At 41.7% G+C, this 15,147-nt stretch overlaps 2 protein-coding genes across 5 annotated transcripts in view; one reads left to right on the top strand and one right to left on the bottom strand.

Moving 5' to 3' along the window:
- Srsf10 (serine and arginine rich splicing factor 10) overlaps positions 1-5,737 on the top strand; it is a 14,992-nt gene extending 9,255 nt beyond the window's left edge. For 2 of the 3 annotated variants that reach the window (XM_008848610.3, XM_008848611.3), the window contains one exon: positions 1,441-5,737. In XM_008848610.3, the coding sequence (XP_008846832.1) occupies positions 1,441-1,501 (61 nt within the window). In that variant the 3' untranslated portion in view covers positions 1,502-5,737. The remainder of the gene's footprint in view (positions 1-1,440) is intronic. The other variant, XM_008848609.2, reaches the window with a different exon arrangement.
- Positions 5,367-8,746, bottom strand: Pnrc2 (proline rich nuclear receptor coactivator 2). 2 transcript variants are annotated; one of them, XM_029553778.1, is made up of 3 exons: positions 8,582-8,746; positions 7,670-7,868; positions 5,367-7,165 (listed from the first exon to the last, which is right to left on the bottom strand). In XM_029553778.1, exon 3 carries the CDS (start codon positions 7,145-7,147, stop codon positions 6,728-6,730), a length of 420 nt encoding a protein of 139 aa, XP_029409638.1. In that variant the 5' UTR covers positions 7,148-7,165; positions 7,670-7,868; positions 8,582-8,746; the 3' UTR covers positions 5,367-6,727. The 2 variants fall into 2 exon arrangements, with proteins under 2 accessions (XP_029409638.1, XP_008846828.1); XM_008848606.3 differs by having other exon boundaries at positions 7,670-7,872; positions 8,582-8,744.
- Positions 8,747-15,147: the final 6,401 nt, after the last annotated feature.

Raw genomic sequence — 15,147 nt, 5'->3', positions numbered from 1 at the left:
TGTATTTTCTTTCTTATAGAAGCTTCTAAAAAGGTATTTTTATATGTTCTTTTTAACAAATATTGTGTACAACCTCTAAAACATCAATGTTTGGATCAAAACAAGACCCAGCTTATTTTCTGCTTGCTGTAAATTAAGCAAACATGCTATAATAAAAACAAAATGAAGGAAATAATGATTAACTGGAATTATTATAGTATTTGGATATTACTCTAAAATAATGGAAATAATCCCTTGTAGATTTAGAAATATTTTAACTGGTGTTGGCATTAGGCACAACTAACCTACTTTGGAAATGATAGAACTTGCCAGAAATCTACATCTTTAACGTAGTACTTAAGGATTCTTTATGTCAAAGTTGTTCCATGATTGCTCTTCAAACCTCTTGGGTAAAATAATATGAGGTTATTTGGTAGTGTTGATAGACATTAAAATAAAAAATTGGGAAAGCTAATCATAGATTTAGATTTTTATTGTTAGATCAAATAATTCTGCTCTTAGCCCCTTAAGATATATTGGACCGTATGTTTATGATTTTTAAATCTTTCGTTGAATGTTGGTGAGCATTTAAATGATAACCACTTTCAGGGAGTAAAGATTTTGTGGATTGAATTCTAGATATTTTACAGTCACAATTACAGCCGATAAATTGATATTTATGATGTGCCAGACACTGTTCAATAGACTGTTGGCTTAATGTTCTCAAAACCCTGTGAGAAAGATGTCCCCCAACCCTCTTTATATCACAGATAGGAAACTGGGGCACAAAGTTAAAAAGTAGTTGGCAGAGCCAAGATTTGAGCCCAAAATTTGGTCCTTAATTTTTTAAAAATTCAATGAAGAGATAAGCCAATAAAATTTTTTCAGCCTCTGTATAGAGCTAGACCACCTGATGTTGGTTTGTTTTTGCTTTGCTTTGTCAAAGACTTTAAATTGAGCAGCTTATATATTGCTTATAAAATGGTGTGCCCCACAGCTTCACAGGACTATGCTACAGTTGAACTCAAAGTAGGATCCTGCTGTTAACCTGAAGATTTTTACAGTTTTCAGCAAATCTTGGATCATATTGCTGAGTTCCACAGTTGCTATCTGCTGTGTGTCTGGCACTGGGCTCTCCACTATTGAATAGAATAGTCAACACTCAAGTGAAGGCTGAAACTTCACCTCTCTTTTTATGCTGCTTTTTTTTTTTTTTTTTTTTTTTAAGCCAAGTGAGCAAGAAGAAAAGTGAGAGATAATGCTTCAGTGAGAAAGGACAGGTGCTCGGTAGAGTTGAGCTGCTAAGTTACAGCCTAGGGAAAAAGACATGGGAACCACTGTACTATTCTCTTGAAAATTTGGCCCAGTAAGCTGCTACATCCAGTTCAACTAACAAAACCCTGTATACCACAGAGAAGAATAAAGAAAACCAAACTGACAAACATCCTTCTTTTATTTAAGACCAAACTGCAGCTGGAATACCCAGTACAGTTCTGCTTACTACACTTCAAGAAAGATCTGAAAGCGGAAAAAGAACCAAAGAAGGGCAGTTCAAGCGACCAAAGGGTGGGTGGAAGGTGCTGCAGTATGAATACTGTACGAATATTTTGACTCTGGTCTGAAAATAACAGAATTATCGAAACTACATGGAAATAATTGAAGTCCCTTCAAGTTTGAAAGTAAGCATTTTAGGACAAATAAAAGGAAATTCAACTTTGTACTTGTGGAAACTAACCCCTAAAGATGAATAGGTTTATATTGACTCATGGGTAGCAAATCCATGATAAGCTGTTGGGACCTAGGATGTCTGAGTATCAAGGAAGACAGCCATAGCCTCTAACAGTGCCTGTACTGGTCTGTCTCAAACTGAATCAGATGGGAAAAGGTATGGTCCAATATAAACTTTTTCTTGGTTGTCTTCTTGAAAATCAGTTCCATTTATGCCATTATTGGCAGGCCTTGGCTTTGTTTATTCCAGTGCCAGTATTTTCTGCTTAACTTTTATTGGCATCTGAGTTTATCTGTATACCATATGCAGTTTACATCTTCAACCACTCTTCCCAAGTTAATTCCACTTATACTTGACATCTTACCTGAGGGCGCCCATTTCGTCTCACCTCTTGCTTGAACCCTTACTGTGGGCAGAACATTATACTGGATAATTGGAGAGAATAGATAATTTAGTAAATGTCTCCTGCACACAATCTAGTGAATCATTATAATATGGCCTCATTTTGCTTGAGGTGTATTACGACAATTATTTCATACCATTCATATCCTAATGTAATCACAAGACCCAGTCTACTATCAAAGATAAGTAATTTTTTGATTGTCTGCCATTTAAAAATATTGGCATCCCAGTTCTACAAATAATGAAAAAATTTATCTGTGATAAACTGACTTACTGTGACTATATTTAAGTAGTATTAATTAGTTACCTCTGCCTCAGTCAAATAATAGAAGATAGTCCCCCAAATCAGTAACTTTGCATTAAAGCAGACCCTGGGTGCTATAATTATTTAGAGGCAGACAGCTATCATCCCAATGGATTTAGTATCTTCTGTAATTGAAAAAGTTCACCAAATTACTTTTTAATCTACATGTACATTTTATAAGGGACATATTCTGTGTATAGTGAATAAATAACTTTTATAGTGTCACAAAATGTTTTTGCATTCCTTAGTTACTTATTAGGATATGAAGCTTGTTAACCATACATTGATTCCATCACATGAATTTCGTTGTATTTTTGTCACATTTTAAATTATGTGAAAATCTGCAACCAGTATAAGCCTTTATAACACTTTTTTAAATGTAGTAAAGTACACATAAATGAAGGGAGGTACAATGAAGGTTATTTGTATCTGTATTAAATTTCAGCCTGCCCAAAATCACACAGGCTGAAGGTACAAGATTATAGTTCATAAATTGACTTAATTTTTTTTTATTTGGAATCAAGTTGGAAATGTTTTTTTCAAGGGGACAATAAAATCGATACAACTGAATTTAGAGCTTATTTCAAGTAAAATTAAAAGCTTTTGTTACAAGATGTATTTTATTTTATACCTTTACATAATTATTAGCCTTGGTTTTTACAGGTAAAGTTCCATGGGGTTTATTTTCTAAGCAGTATTTGTGTGGTTGATAGATATTTTGCCCTCTACCTCTCTCCATTTCCTTTCAAATTGAGGCTAAAGCCTTCCAGCGGAGAGAATTGAATTGCATATTCAGTTGTTTGGGGTTTTTGTTTTTTAGTTTTATGTACTGCCAACATTTACTGCTTGGGTTTCATTTAGTTGGAAAATACCTTGTTCACTTACAAGCACAACCCCACAAGTGTTGAGAGCTAAGACTAAAGTTTGGGTCGTTTTTGGAGACAGGGACAGGGTCTCCCTGTAGCCCCACCCAGCTGGCTAATGTAGATCAGGCTGGAGATCAGAGAACCGCCGCCTTCTGCCTCTCAGGTGCAGTGGTTAAAGGCATGTGTCACCCCGCCTAGCCTGAGAGCTGAGTTTTAAATGTGGTAAATCAGAAAGGCCCGTGTGTTTCTGGCAGCCATTACAGTGAATTGTTTTAGTCTGTCTGCTGTGGCTTCTGTGTATATTAAAGGGTATCAGTATTATCAAGCATTTACTGTGCCAAGCTGGATGCTTCAGATAGTCCTATTTAACCCTAAAATCACTCCTGGAAATGGGAACTTAACACCATTTTATAAATGAGAAAGTAGGCTTTTGTGGAATACCTACTGTCGGACAGGCATTTTTGCATACATTCGTTCCTCATTGTTAACAATGGATTCCTTTTCTGAATGAGTAAAGATCTCAAGCTCTTGTAGTTCACCAAGTCTAATGGCCTGGCTTCCCAAATTTCAATTTCTTGTTGTATTGCTTTTTCACCTTGTTCCGACTTAAGAGTATGAAGTAATGGGCTGTGACTTGAACGATAGTCAGAAATCAGTGTCATTCAAACCTTTAAAGGTCCCAAGGAGTGAAACATTCTCAATTTCCAGTAATGACTTAATAGGTGAAGCAAACAGCTTATCTTCAACTATTAACTTTTGAGAAGACATTCTGCTAGTCATTATGGGAAAAAGACTTTGTCTTTGGGTCTTTTCCTCTAACAGTGTTATATTTATCTATTTGTAAAGCAGGTCACCATTCACCCTTGTGATAAAAGTGGAGATTTTTCTTTGGTATAAAAAGTGAGGCATGTAAATTTATTTCATTGATAATTAACAGTAGTTTGTAAAGAAGTAAAGGCCTTTGTAATCTAGTCCTTTGCAGATCACATTTCTTTGAATGCTGGAGAGTGAAATAATAAAACTGGTCTAGGAGCTAAAAAAAATAAATCTTGTTTTTTTTTTTTTTTTTTAAAGATTTTGCTGAACCTTACAGACATGACTACTACAATAGTCATTTTTGTTTCTGCAACAGACTTTAGAGATATACTCTTTGGCTTAAATAACTATGAAAATGTGTCGTGTCTCCCCCCTTCCTCGAAAACCACTAGGAAGCTGCAAAACTTACCAGAACCCTTTGAGCTCACGTATACACACTTTGTACTTACTGAGTTGTAAGGTTATGGTCATGGAGTCTGTCATACTACACACTATACTGTAAACATGTGTAGTTATGACCTGTTGAAAGCTCACGACTACCTTCAGCAGCCCTAACCAATAGAATAGGTTCTCTCTACTGCTTTCATGTTCCCATACTTTGACAACTAGCAGACTTCATCAGTACCTCTTTTCCTTGCTATTCTGACATTATGTCTCAAATTTGCACTTTCTGCTTCCTGAGTAATGAATGAGATTGTAGGTGTGAATTACAGTGCCCAGCTTTGAGAGGTCTGTATCATTGACCCCTTTATTCACGCTATATGCACATTTCTTTCTTCCCTCCATTCAACTAATCAGTTCCCAAACTAGAAATCTAATTATATTGCTGTATTTAATGTGTATACCAAAAATTAATGTATATCCTGTGGTACAAAGAATTTGACATCATTTGCCTTGTTCATGGAAATTGCACTGGGAACAAAACCTCCTAAATATTTCCTGCCATTTGCATGAATGAGAAAGTACGGCTTTCCTGGAGCTGTTAGGGTTACTAATTTAAGCTGCCCTCACTTCAGAAATCTATCCACAGGGTTTTGCTTTCCTTCCAAAGGTCTTGTAGAACTAAGAATTTTTGCCAATTTAAGTTCTTTTCATGAAGTAGGAAAAACAGTTTGGTTGGGGGGGAGTGTCTTACTATTAACTGCAGGAAAAGAAGTTACAGCTAAAGTAACTGCATCACTATCAAAACAGCAAATTAGTAGCCTCTTCAAGCCAACAGTTCTATCACAAGATTAGGCAGCCATAAGTTATTTAAATAAAAACAAACTACTGAGGGGGTAAATTTTTATTTCATGTTCCAAATTAAGATTATGTGCTTTAAGACTACATATTTGTCCTTGAGGATATTCAGTGTTTAATTCGGCCAGTATCTCATCTGAACTTATTTGAAGAAATGGAGCTATTTTGCTTGTAACAATGAAAAATAACTTGTTATAATAAATCTTTGGGTTTAAAAGATGGGGGGAGCAGGAGCCTTGTGCTGCATTTTACATCTCTCAAAAATAGGAAATGTTTAATGCAGACAATATCTTTTTGGTTATAAAACTTACAATAATAAGATTTACTTTGAAGTATAATGTACAATCAAATCAGTTACACACTGACACTTAAACATGGGGGCAGTCTTTAAAATCAACTGGGGACTGTAGTGTAAAAACAGTTCATGGTCTTACATTCATCAAATTCATATTAAAAATAGTCTATTTCATAGGACAAAGGCCAAGAAAACTTTACATATGTTACAAGCTTATTACATAATTTACATGGCTCTTCTTCCCTAGGTACTTAGATTTTTCACATCATAAAGCTCCCTGGTTCTAGCAAGCTTTGTAGGGATGAGACCAGATCACCCAAAATAGCTCGTGCAATACAAAATTTCCTTCTGAAAGCTATTCAGTGACCTCCAACACTATTTCTGCTTCTGAAAAAGTATTGGTGCATCTGGTCTGTGAAATGCCTATCTACTGCTTTTAAGAAATGACCACTGCACCTCATTCTAGTAAGTCCCAACTGCCCTTTATACATTCACCACTACAATTTATTAAGATGCAACCATTAAGAAAACTTCCTGCCGGGTGTGGTGGTGCCCACCTTTAATCCCAGCACTTGGGAAGCAGAGGCAGGCAGATCTTTGTGAATTCAAGGCCAGCCTGGTCTACATAGTGAGTTCCAGGACAGCTGGGGCTACAAGGAGACCCTGTCTCAAAAAAAAGACCCCCCCCCCAAAAAAATTTCCCGTGTTTTGGCAGTAGATTAATGGTTGTTATAGTCTCCCTAGAACATTTAACTGAAATATCCACTTGTTTTCCTTTGTATATCTGAACTGACACCTGTCACCCAATTCACTGCAGATAAGTCTATTAACATTAAACCAATGAATCTTAAAATTCTTCCGAGACAATAGAAAAGATTACCATTTCTCACCATGTAAACCTGAATTTAGTTAGCAACTCCATCGAGTACAATTGTTTAGTTATTCTAAGTTGCACGGACACTATTACATCACAGTGCAGAGCACATAATAGCTGATTATATCTGTAAATTAGCAATTTTACACAATTCCCTAATGAATTTCAGACCAACTGGTGGCTATATGTAAACATGACTGAATTTAAACATTACTACTTCATCTTATACCTGTACTTTAAGTAGAGTTTTAAGTTGAAATGTCATTATTTCCTTATCGGAAGGATTAAAGGAAACAGGAACCCAGTGACTTGGTGGCTTGGGGAGAACACTTGGGGATGGCGGCTCACTAAATTTGGCTCCAGCATAGTTCTGATTAGCTTGAGATTTAAAAAGCAAGCTGGGACTTGATAAGCTAGTATTCCAGTTTGGGTTATTTGAAAAGTTTTTGTTCTTTCCCCCATTTTGCATGGCCTGCCATGCAGCTGTTGAGTTATAACCATGTCCTCTTTCTTTTTTCTTGTGAACAACAACCTTCATCTGGGAATTCTGATCCTTGTTCTTCTGTCTAGTCAGCTGTTGTTGGTTCTTACTAACATTTCTAGATTGAGGGGTTGGAATGTTATACCTCTCTCCACCACCCATCTTCAGCTTTTTTGTCACCTGTAAGTAAACACAGTAAAATTTCAATTAACAGATTTTTCTCTAGCTCCAACACAAATCTTGGCAAAAGAACTAAAATACGGCCCTATTCAACCTCTTTGCCACCAAAATTTTTGTTTTAACTTGGGACCTCAAGCTAGCATCTAGGGACAAAGAACTCTACCACTGAGCCCCTTGTTTGGAGCTTTGAGATAGGATCTCACCAAACTGTCTTGAACTTTGTATATCCTCCTTACTCTAAATCACCTGGGTTTAGGTCTGTCCCTTCTGGCTGTCTACCTCAAAAACATGTATACAGCCTGTATTACCTTCCCTAAGACCCCACAAACCTGGATGCAGTCGTGTCTGGATCTCTATTCTAGCCTGCCACGCAGTCCTACTCCAGCCTCTAGAGCTGGGATCACAGGCATCCACCACTACCAGGAACAGCTGCAATCCTGTATGAGTGGTTTAAGCTGGCTCCACCATAAAATCTTCGCAGCACTAAAATGCACATTTTTATACCTTTCCGTCTGCTTTTCAGATCGCAGGGTTTGCACTGCTTGTCCTCTTCCCTGTTGCCAAGCCCAGGATAATAGATGTTGCCTTCTGCCAGACCCTTTCCTTTGTCTCAGTGCAGTTTTCATGAGCCAATCTGCCGAGTTCAGCCGAGGAGCTGAGGCCAACATCTGAGTCTCCTCAGCACACAAATTCGAAAAAAGTCCTAGCTACAAAAGCAAACATTACTTTAAAACCACAGGAGAGAAAGTTCGTTTAGAATTGCTACAGTAGATGATTCCCATACGGCTGCTCCTTGAAGGTTTCTAGAAAATTCTAGGCATCCGAACATGGCTTGCTCTGACCTTGTTAACTGCTAACTTAAAACTCCTGAGGATTTTTGGTTTTTTTTTGGAAGGCCTGTCTGCAAATCTTAAAGAGTTTTTGTTTTTTTCTTGGGATGACCCTGGAGCCCCAGCTGGCCTGGAACTTGCTATGTAGACCAGGCTGGCCTCAACCTCAGAGATCTGCCTGCCTCTGCCTCCTAGTGCTGAGTACAAGTTGTTTAAGTCGAACAAAGAAAGTTCGCATCTGTAACCACATCAAATCGGCTTATCCACACCTTTCCTAAAAAGCGTGTTTTTGAAGTATCGGAATTTTCCACTTGCGACCTCACCCAGCACCACCGCCCCAAGCGGCCTTCCGGGCTCTGCGCTGGGCCTCCCAGGCAGGACCCCTCCTGGCTTCACCCGCCACCTGACGTTTCTAAACCAGCGTCGCGGTTTCCCCTGATCGCAAAGACACTACGTTCCCAAGCACTTCCCGAGGCGGGCATAGGGTGCGGACTCGCGGCTGTGTGCAGTGGCGGGTCCCGGGTGTCCTGCCCGCGCCCGCCCATAGGGACGGGGCCCAACATGGCCGCGCGCCACACTCACAGACCTCGAGCTCCGACCGCTGCTACCCCGAAGTCCAAGCCTGCCTCCCTTTTCAGGGAGAGACGACGCGCGGAGCCCACACAGCCACAAGCACCAGCCAGCCGCCGACCTCTCCAGCGTCCCGGACCCAGCGCTCGGCCTCTACCGACAAAATGGAGGCTGTAGCGGGAGCGGAAGAGGGGCCGGAGGCCCCGCGGCCAATCAGCGCGCGGCGGCTCGGGCTGCGGCCAATGGGACGCGTACCACCGCCTGTTGCTGGGGAAGGCGGGGAGGTGGTGGTTGTCAAGGGTTTGAAATCCTACTAAGGAGCATGTCGGGAATAACTGCCGGCCGCCCGGCCTCCCTGGGTCCGAACCGGGGCTGCGCTCCAAGGACGCGGTGCGCCGCTCCCGGGGGACCTGCCCTAGAGTGCGGGCACTTTTCACTGGTGGGAAATAGTTGCCCCCCGGGGGCTAGGCCCCTCGCGGTCTTCCGTCTTGTTTCCGGAGCCTCTGACCTAGAGCCTCAGACTTCTGCACAAGCTCCCCTTGTTTGGGTTTTCGGAGACAGGGTCTCCTGTGGCCTTCCGGTCTAGAATTAGACCCTTGTCTCACCCGTCACCACCCCACCACACACACCCCCAAGCTCCCCAAGAAGCTGCTTTCTCTAAACGCCGCACCTCGAGCATTCGATGTGCACGGTTCATTTGCTGAGCAAAGAGGGCTGGCTTTACTAATAAGCCTTTTCAAACCCATTTTGTAAGTGGGGGAAAGGGGGGGGGGGAATACTGCTCAGGGATACCAGCAAGGTTCAGGGAAGGAAGAAGGGCAACTTCTTCGTAGTGAATATTAAGTACCCAAAGCCAACGTTTTAAAGGTGGACACTAATTTCTATAATTCTGGGGGTAAATGATCCATATGAATCAGTTTATTCCAAGTGCCTTGGCTCATGCCTATAATCCCAGCATCTCGAGTTTGAGGTTAGCCTGGGCTGCATAGCAGGACCCTGTCTTAATAACACTTCCTAAAAAGGAATAAAATCGTGACTTTGTTGTATTTTTGAGACAGGGTCTCTGGAACTCATTAAAACTGAAACTTCCTGATACTTGAGAGCCTCCTGAGTTCCTTGAGATTACAAATATGCACCACTCCCTCAATTATTTTTATTTATTTTTATTAATTTATTTTATTATATATTTATTTATTTATTTGAGACAGGGTCTACCCGTAGCCCTAGCTCGCCTAGAACTTTCGATGTAGAACAGGCCGGCCTTGAGCTGCCTCTGCCTCCTGAGTGCCAGAATTAAAGGCCACCACACCCAACTGGTGGGTGCTATTTTGGTTTTAAGAATCTGGGTCTCAGCCAGGTGTGGTGGTGCAGGCCTTTAATCCCAGCACTTGGGAGGCAGAGGCAAGTGGATCTGTGAGTTCAAGGCCAGCCCTGTCTACATAGCAAGTTCTAGGCCGGTTGGGACTACAGGGTCCCTGCCTCAAAAAGCAGGCTGTTACATTGAGATTCTAGAAACACTCAGGCGCTTGTGCTCTATCTACAGTGTCTGTCCTCTGACACCTAAAGGATATTTGACCTAAAGCAAACACAGACCCACTGTTGTTGGGTTTGCCAGGAGGCTCGGGGAACATCTGGTTGGACTGGATTCTCTGCCACAGGTCAGAGTCAGATTGCCCTGAGAACACTGTTCAGGCTTTCACCATGTCCCTGTCTTCCAGCATCCTCACAACTCTAGTCTCATTCATTACTATCTACCAAGGGTCCACAACAGCTTAGAACTGGGGACCAGCTGTTAAAAAGAATACCTCTGGACAGCTAACATATCCTCTGCTTGCCCCATGCTGATCTTTAAAATCAGTTCCACCAATGCAACCCAAGAAAAATGTTGATTCTGGGTATGGTGGCGCATGCCTTTAATTCCAGCACTCAGGAGGCACAGGCAGGTGGATCTCTTGAGATCAAGGCCAACCTGATCTACATAGCAAGTTCCAGGCCAGCTGGGACTACACAGAGATACGGGAGAAACTGTCTCAAAAAGAGGGCAGGAGCAGAGGGGGGTGATATATTGATGTAAACAGCTTTCAATGTAGCTCACTGACACTGGGAGCCCAATGCATGGATGTTTGCTATAAAACATTTATTTAGCCAAGATTTATTGTTTGGAAAGAAGGCCCAAAGCTGTTCCCTTTACTATTTATCAGACACTGAAGTCTGTGGAGATTTGGCCTCTCAGTTCTGCAACATCAGAAACAGGCAGTGCCAACCACTACAGACATAAAAATCAACCTGTGCATTTCTGGAGAATTAGAAGTTAGCCTGCTACTAAGGAGGTGCAGCTGAAATTTTTTCACGGGAGAATTTTTAATTATATACCAAATCAACAAAAGTAGGCTGGACTTGGGGTAGTGTTTACTGTGATGCATGAGGACTACATGGGCACATACACACACAAATAATAAAAGTTAGGTGGAAAGCCATTGAAGACGCCCAGTGTCAATGTCTGGCCTCAATAGGCACATGCGTGCATATGCACCCACACACATATGCCCCCACATACATGCCATACACTGTTTTGTGTGTATTCCCTACCTAATCTAAGAAACAGGATGGAAAGGAAGTGTTTCTGAAAGTCCACCTTTGGACAACAGACAAGTGGCAGGCTGAGGCTTGTGGCAGCCATGGGGCCAGGAGCAATCAGTGACCCAGAGAGCAAGACCTTTACAATAAGCCTCTAGTACACTAACTGGCTTATAGGCTCATTCAGTTAAGGTTGGTTTGATCTGTTCAATCTCATCCATGAATTCAGTGTCTGTTTGGATATTGTTGGCCTGTGGATTGATGGCTTGCTTCAGTCAGAAGCAAGTCCATGACACCTGCCAAAAGAGTACTGGGGAGCACCTGGCCTGTGTTCAGTGCTTCAGGGCTCTGATCTTGTTGCCAAACTGGTATCAAAATACACACCCTTCCCCACACCATGCATTTGTTTCCTGGGGAAGCATCTGGGGCAGGTTCACACATGCTCATACATTCTGGAGAACTTGCAAATCTATTACCAGCCACGACAGTCATTTCTGTCTAGTTACTGAATGGGGCACAGGAAGTGAGTGGGAAACTCCCACACCTATTGTGACGCTGAGGGAAGAGTTCAGCCTTCAAAACCTAAAAGGCCTGTAATGCCAGAACTACCTCAAACCACAACCACAGTCTTGGGGGATGGGCCCACCAGTATTCCAGTCCAGCTGATTCCAGTGTCTCATACCAGTTGCCAGTCACTGTTCTGAGTTTTTCTAAGGGCAGTACCTTTTCATGAAGCTGTGTGTATGAAGGAATCCACATTTCCTGTGTAGTTCTCAACAAAATGAGAAAGCAGTTCCTGAATACCCCGCGTTAATTAGTTTGAGTTTGGTAGTAGTAGTCATGGGGATGTGGGAGGGGGTAGTACTGCGTTGTTTCTTGAGATAGTCTCTTGTATCTTACGAGATGGTATCATGTACCTGGCCTCAAACTTGCTATATTGCTGAGGATGACCTTGAACTCCTGATCCCAAGGGCTGGGATTATATATGTGCACCACCATACCTGAACTAGTTTTATTTACACTTTTGAAGACATCAATATGTTGTGAATATGTTTCCATGTATATACAAGCATATATATATAATTATTAAAAGACTTGTTATGACCATATATCATTAATTTTACTATCCGCCACTGTTTATGAATTTTTGCTTTATATGCTCAGCTTGATTTCCTTAGAAATTTTTATTTCCTTAAATAAATTTCCCTTAAATTTCTAGGTATGAACTTATTAGGTCATGAGATAAACAGGCCTTGGAAGGCAGAGGCAGGCAGATCTCTATAAGGCCAGCCTGGTCTTCATAGTGAGTTCCAGGTCAGCTGGGTCTATAGGGAGACCCTACCTCAAAAATAAAAAAAGAGGAAGGAAGGAAGGAAGGAAGGAAGGAAGGAAGGAAGGAAGGAAGGAAGGAAGGAAGGAAGGAAGGAAGGAAGGAAGGAAGGAAGGAAGGAAGGAAGGAAGGAAGGAAGGAAAAAAGGAAGGAAGGAAGGAAGGAAGGAAGGAAAGAAAAGAAAAGAAAAGAAATTACTTTTCCAGGAAGGAAGGAAGAAAGAAAGAAAAAAAAAAAAGAAATTACGTTTCCAGGTACTGGAGGAACGGCTCAGACAGTAAAATGCTCTCCACACACACAAGCATGAAGTCCTGAGTTCAGATCTCCAGCACTCACATAAAAAATTGGGCTCTGCTACAAGTGTCTGTAACCCCAGCACTGGAGTGGGTGAGGGCGGAGACAGGCGGATCCCTGGAGCTCACTGACCAGCCAGCCTAGACAATTGGTGTGCTCCAGGTTCAGAGAGCTGGGAAAATAAGATGAAGATCGATTGAGGAAGACAGTGTTGACCACTGGCCTCCACAAGCATTCACATACATATACACAGGTGAACATGTACACACACACACACACACACACACACACCCAAATAAGAAAAATGGAGCCATGTAAGCCCACCAGCAGAGTACAAGACAAGACCCAGCTTCTAACTAGAAATGCTGTCTTCCTTCCTGTTACTTGTGGTTGCTTCCCTGACCTTGGATGTAAGGGGAACTAGGAATTTATCTAAAAGGTAAATAGGGACTGGAAAGAGATGGCTCAGCACTTAAGAGCACTGGCTGCTTTTGCAGAGGACCCTGGTTCAGCACCCACATGGCAGCTAACAACCATCCTAACTTCAGTTCCAGGGGATCCAACACTCTCTTCTGACCTCCGTGGGCATTGCATGACATGGGTGCACTTACCTACATGCTGGCATTACACTCATCCACATAAAATGAATAAAATATTTTTTTAAAAGAAAAGGTAAAGCTGGGTGTGGTGGCACACTTCTGTAATCAATCCCAGCACTCAGGAGGTAGAGGCAGGCAGATCTCTATGAGTTCAAGGCCAGCCTGACCTACATAGCAAGTTCTGGGCCAGCTGGGGCTACAGGGAGACCTTGTCTCCAAAAGACCAAAGTATATATGGCCCTTTTACATAATGTGCCTGTGGGACAGCTCTTTCTTCAGGAAAATATGGAGCTATAAAGTCTCCTTATTCATCACAAAGGATAGCTTCCATAGCTGTCAGTGTGTCAGTTGAGCTACAAACATCTGGAATTTTCCACTGACTCAGACAGGCCAATACTTGTCTTCTGGCTCATTGCTTTGGTTCAAGAAGAGACTGTGAGTTAAGCTCCTGTGCACAAAGACTCTATACTTTACCATAACAGAAAAAAATAAACAAATTACATCGTTTTAATGATGATAACAGCTTGGTCTGTTGACATGATAGTATGAACAGCAGGCAATAATGGAACCAGAAACTTCTAAATTTATTATTTTCTGTGTATGAATGCTTTGTCTGCATAGATATAAGTGCACCCATGTCAATGCAAGGCCCATGGAGGCCAGAAGAGGGAGTCAGAAGGAGTCTAGTCAACTGGACTTACAGACAGTTGTTAGCTACCATGTGGGTTCTGCGAACCAAACCTGAGTCTTCTGCAGAGCAGCCAGTGTGCTCTTAACCACTGAACCATCTCTCTGGCCCCAGATTTTTGCATCATCTCTTTGCCTTTATCTAGTATGTCTTTCTTTTGTTTTATTATAGGTGTTACTTATGCAATTACTGATGTGATTTTTGCATATTACAAATGTACTAATTTTTTTAAAATTATACATTACCTGCATGTATGTAAGTGCACCCGTGTCATGCATGCAATGCCCATGCAGGTCAGAGACCATGAGCTGAGTGTAGCAAATACCACAGGCTACAGGTAAGGAAACAGGGCTTGCTGGAGCTCTGGAGCTCCCCCAGAGCCAGTGCTGTGTGAATGACCCATGAAGAATCAGAACTCATGACCTGTCCCAGCTCTCTAGGTCACTTCTATTTTCGGAAGTGCCTTTCTCTTCTTTAATAAATGGCCTGTATTTCTGTCATTATTCTTGTGCAATTGTTTGTCCTGTGACTCAAGAACCTGAAAATCTCAGAGGGTACCCACCTGGACTCTAATCCACGTGTATAACAGTCTCATTATGTAGCCCAAGCTGGCCTCAAATTCTTAGGGATCCTCCTGTCTTGGAGCTCTGGAGTCCTGAGGTTATAGGTATGAGCCACCATACACAGCTTTCCCCCCCGCCAATGGACACTGGTGGTAAATATTGGGAAGGCCTTTAATATGAGAAAGCAAATGCAGCCCTCAACCCAAGTATTTCTAGGCACTTGTCACAGTCAGAGGAAGAATCAGAAACTAGAGCTGGTGAAATGGCTCAGTAGGTAAAAGTGCGGAACTATGTAGACCAGGCTGGACTTGAACTCACAGAGATCCGCCTGCCTCTGCCTCCCAAGTGCTGGGACTACAGGCGTGCATCACCACACCTGGCATAAGTGTAATTTTTAAAACTATATTTTTAATTTTTTTTTACTTTTTTATGTGTATAAATGTTTGCATGTATGTGAGTGCACCACATGAATGCAGTGCTTGAGGAGGCCAGAAGAGGACATTTGATCCCCTTTAATTGGAGTTATAGATG

Source organism: Nannospalax galili, unplaced genomic scaffold (genome assembly GCF_000622305.1).
Source record: "Nannospalax galili isolate Female #2095 unplaced genomic scaffold, S.galili_v1.0 scaffold184, whole genome shotgun sequence".
NCBI lineage: Eukaryota > Metazoa > Chordata > Mammalia > Rodentia > Spalacidae > Nannospalax > Nannospalax galili.
Note: the sequence above shows the minus strand (reverse complement) of the source record. Positions and strands in the feature narration are given on the sequence as shown.

What these genes read in the sequence shown, in the direction of transcription:
- Pnrc2 (XM_029553778.1), bottom strand. Translation starts at nt 7,147, where the DNA reads ATGGGTGGTGGAGAGAGGTATAACATTCCAACCCCTCAATCTAGAAAT.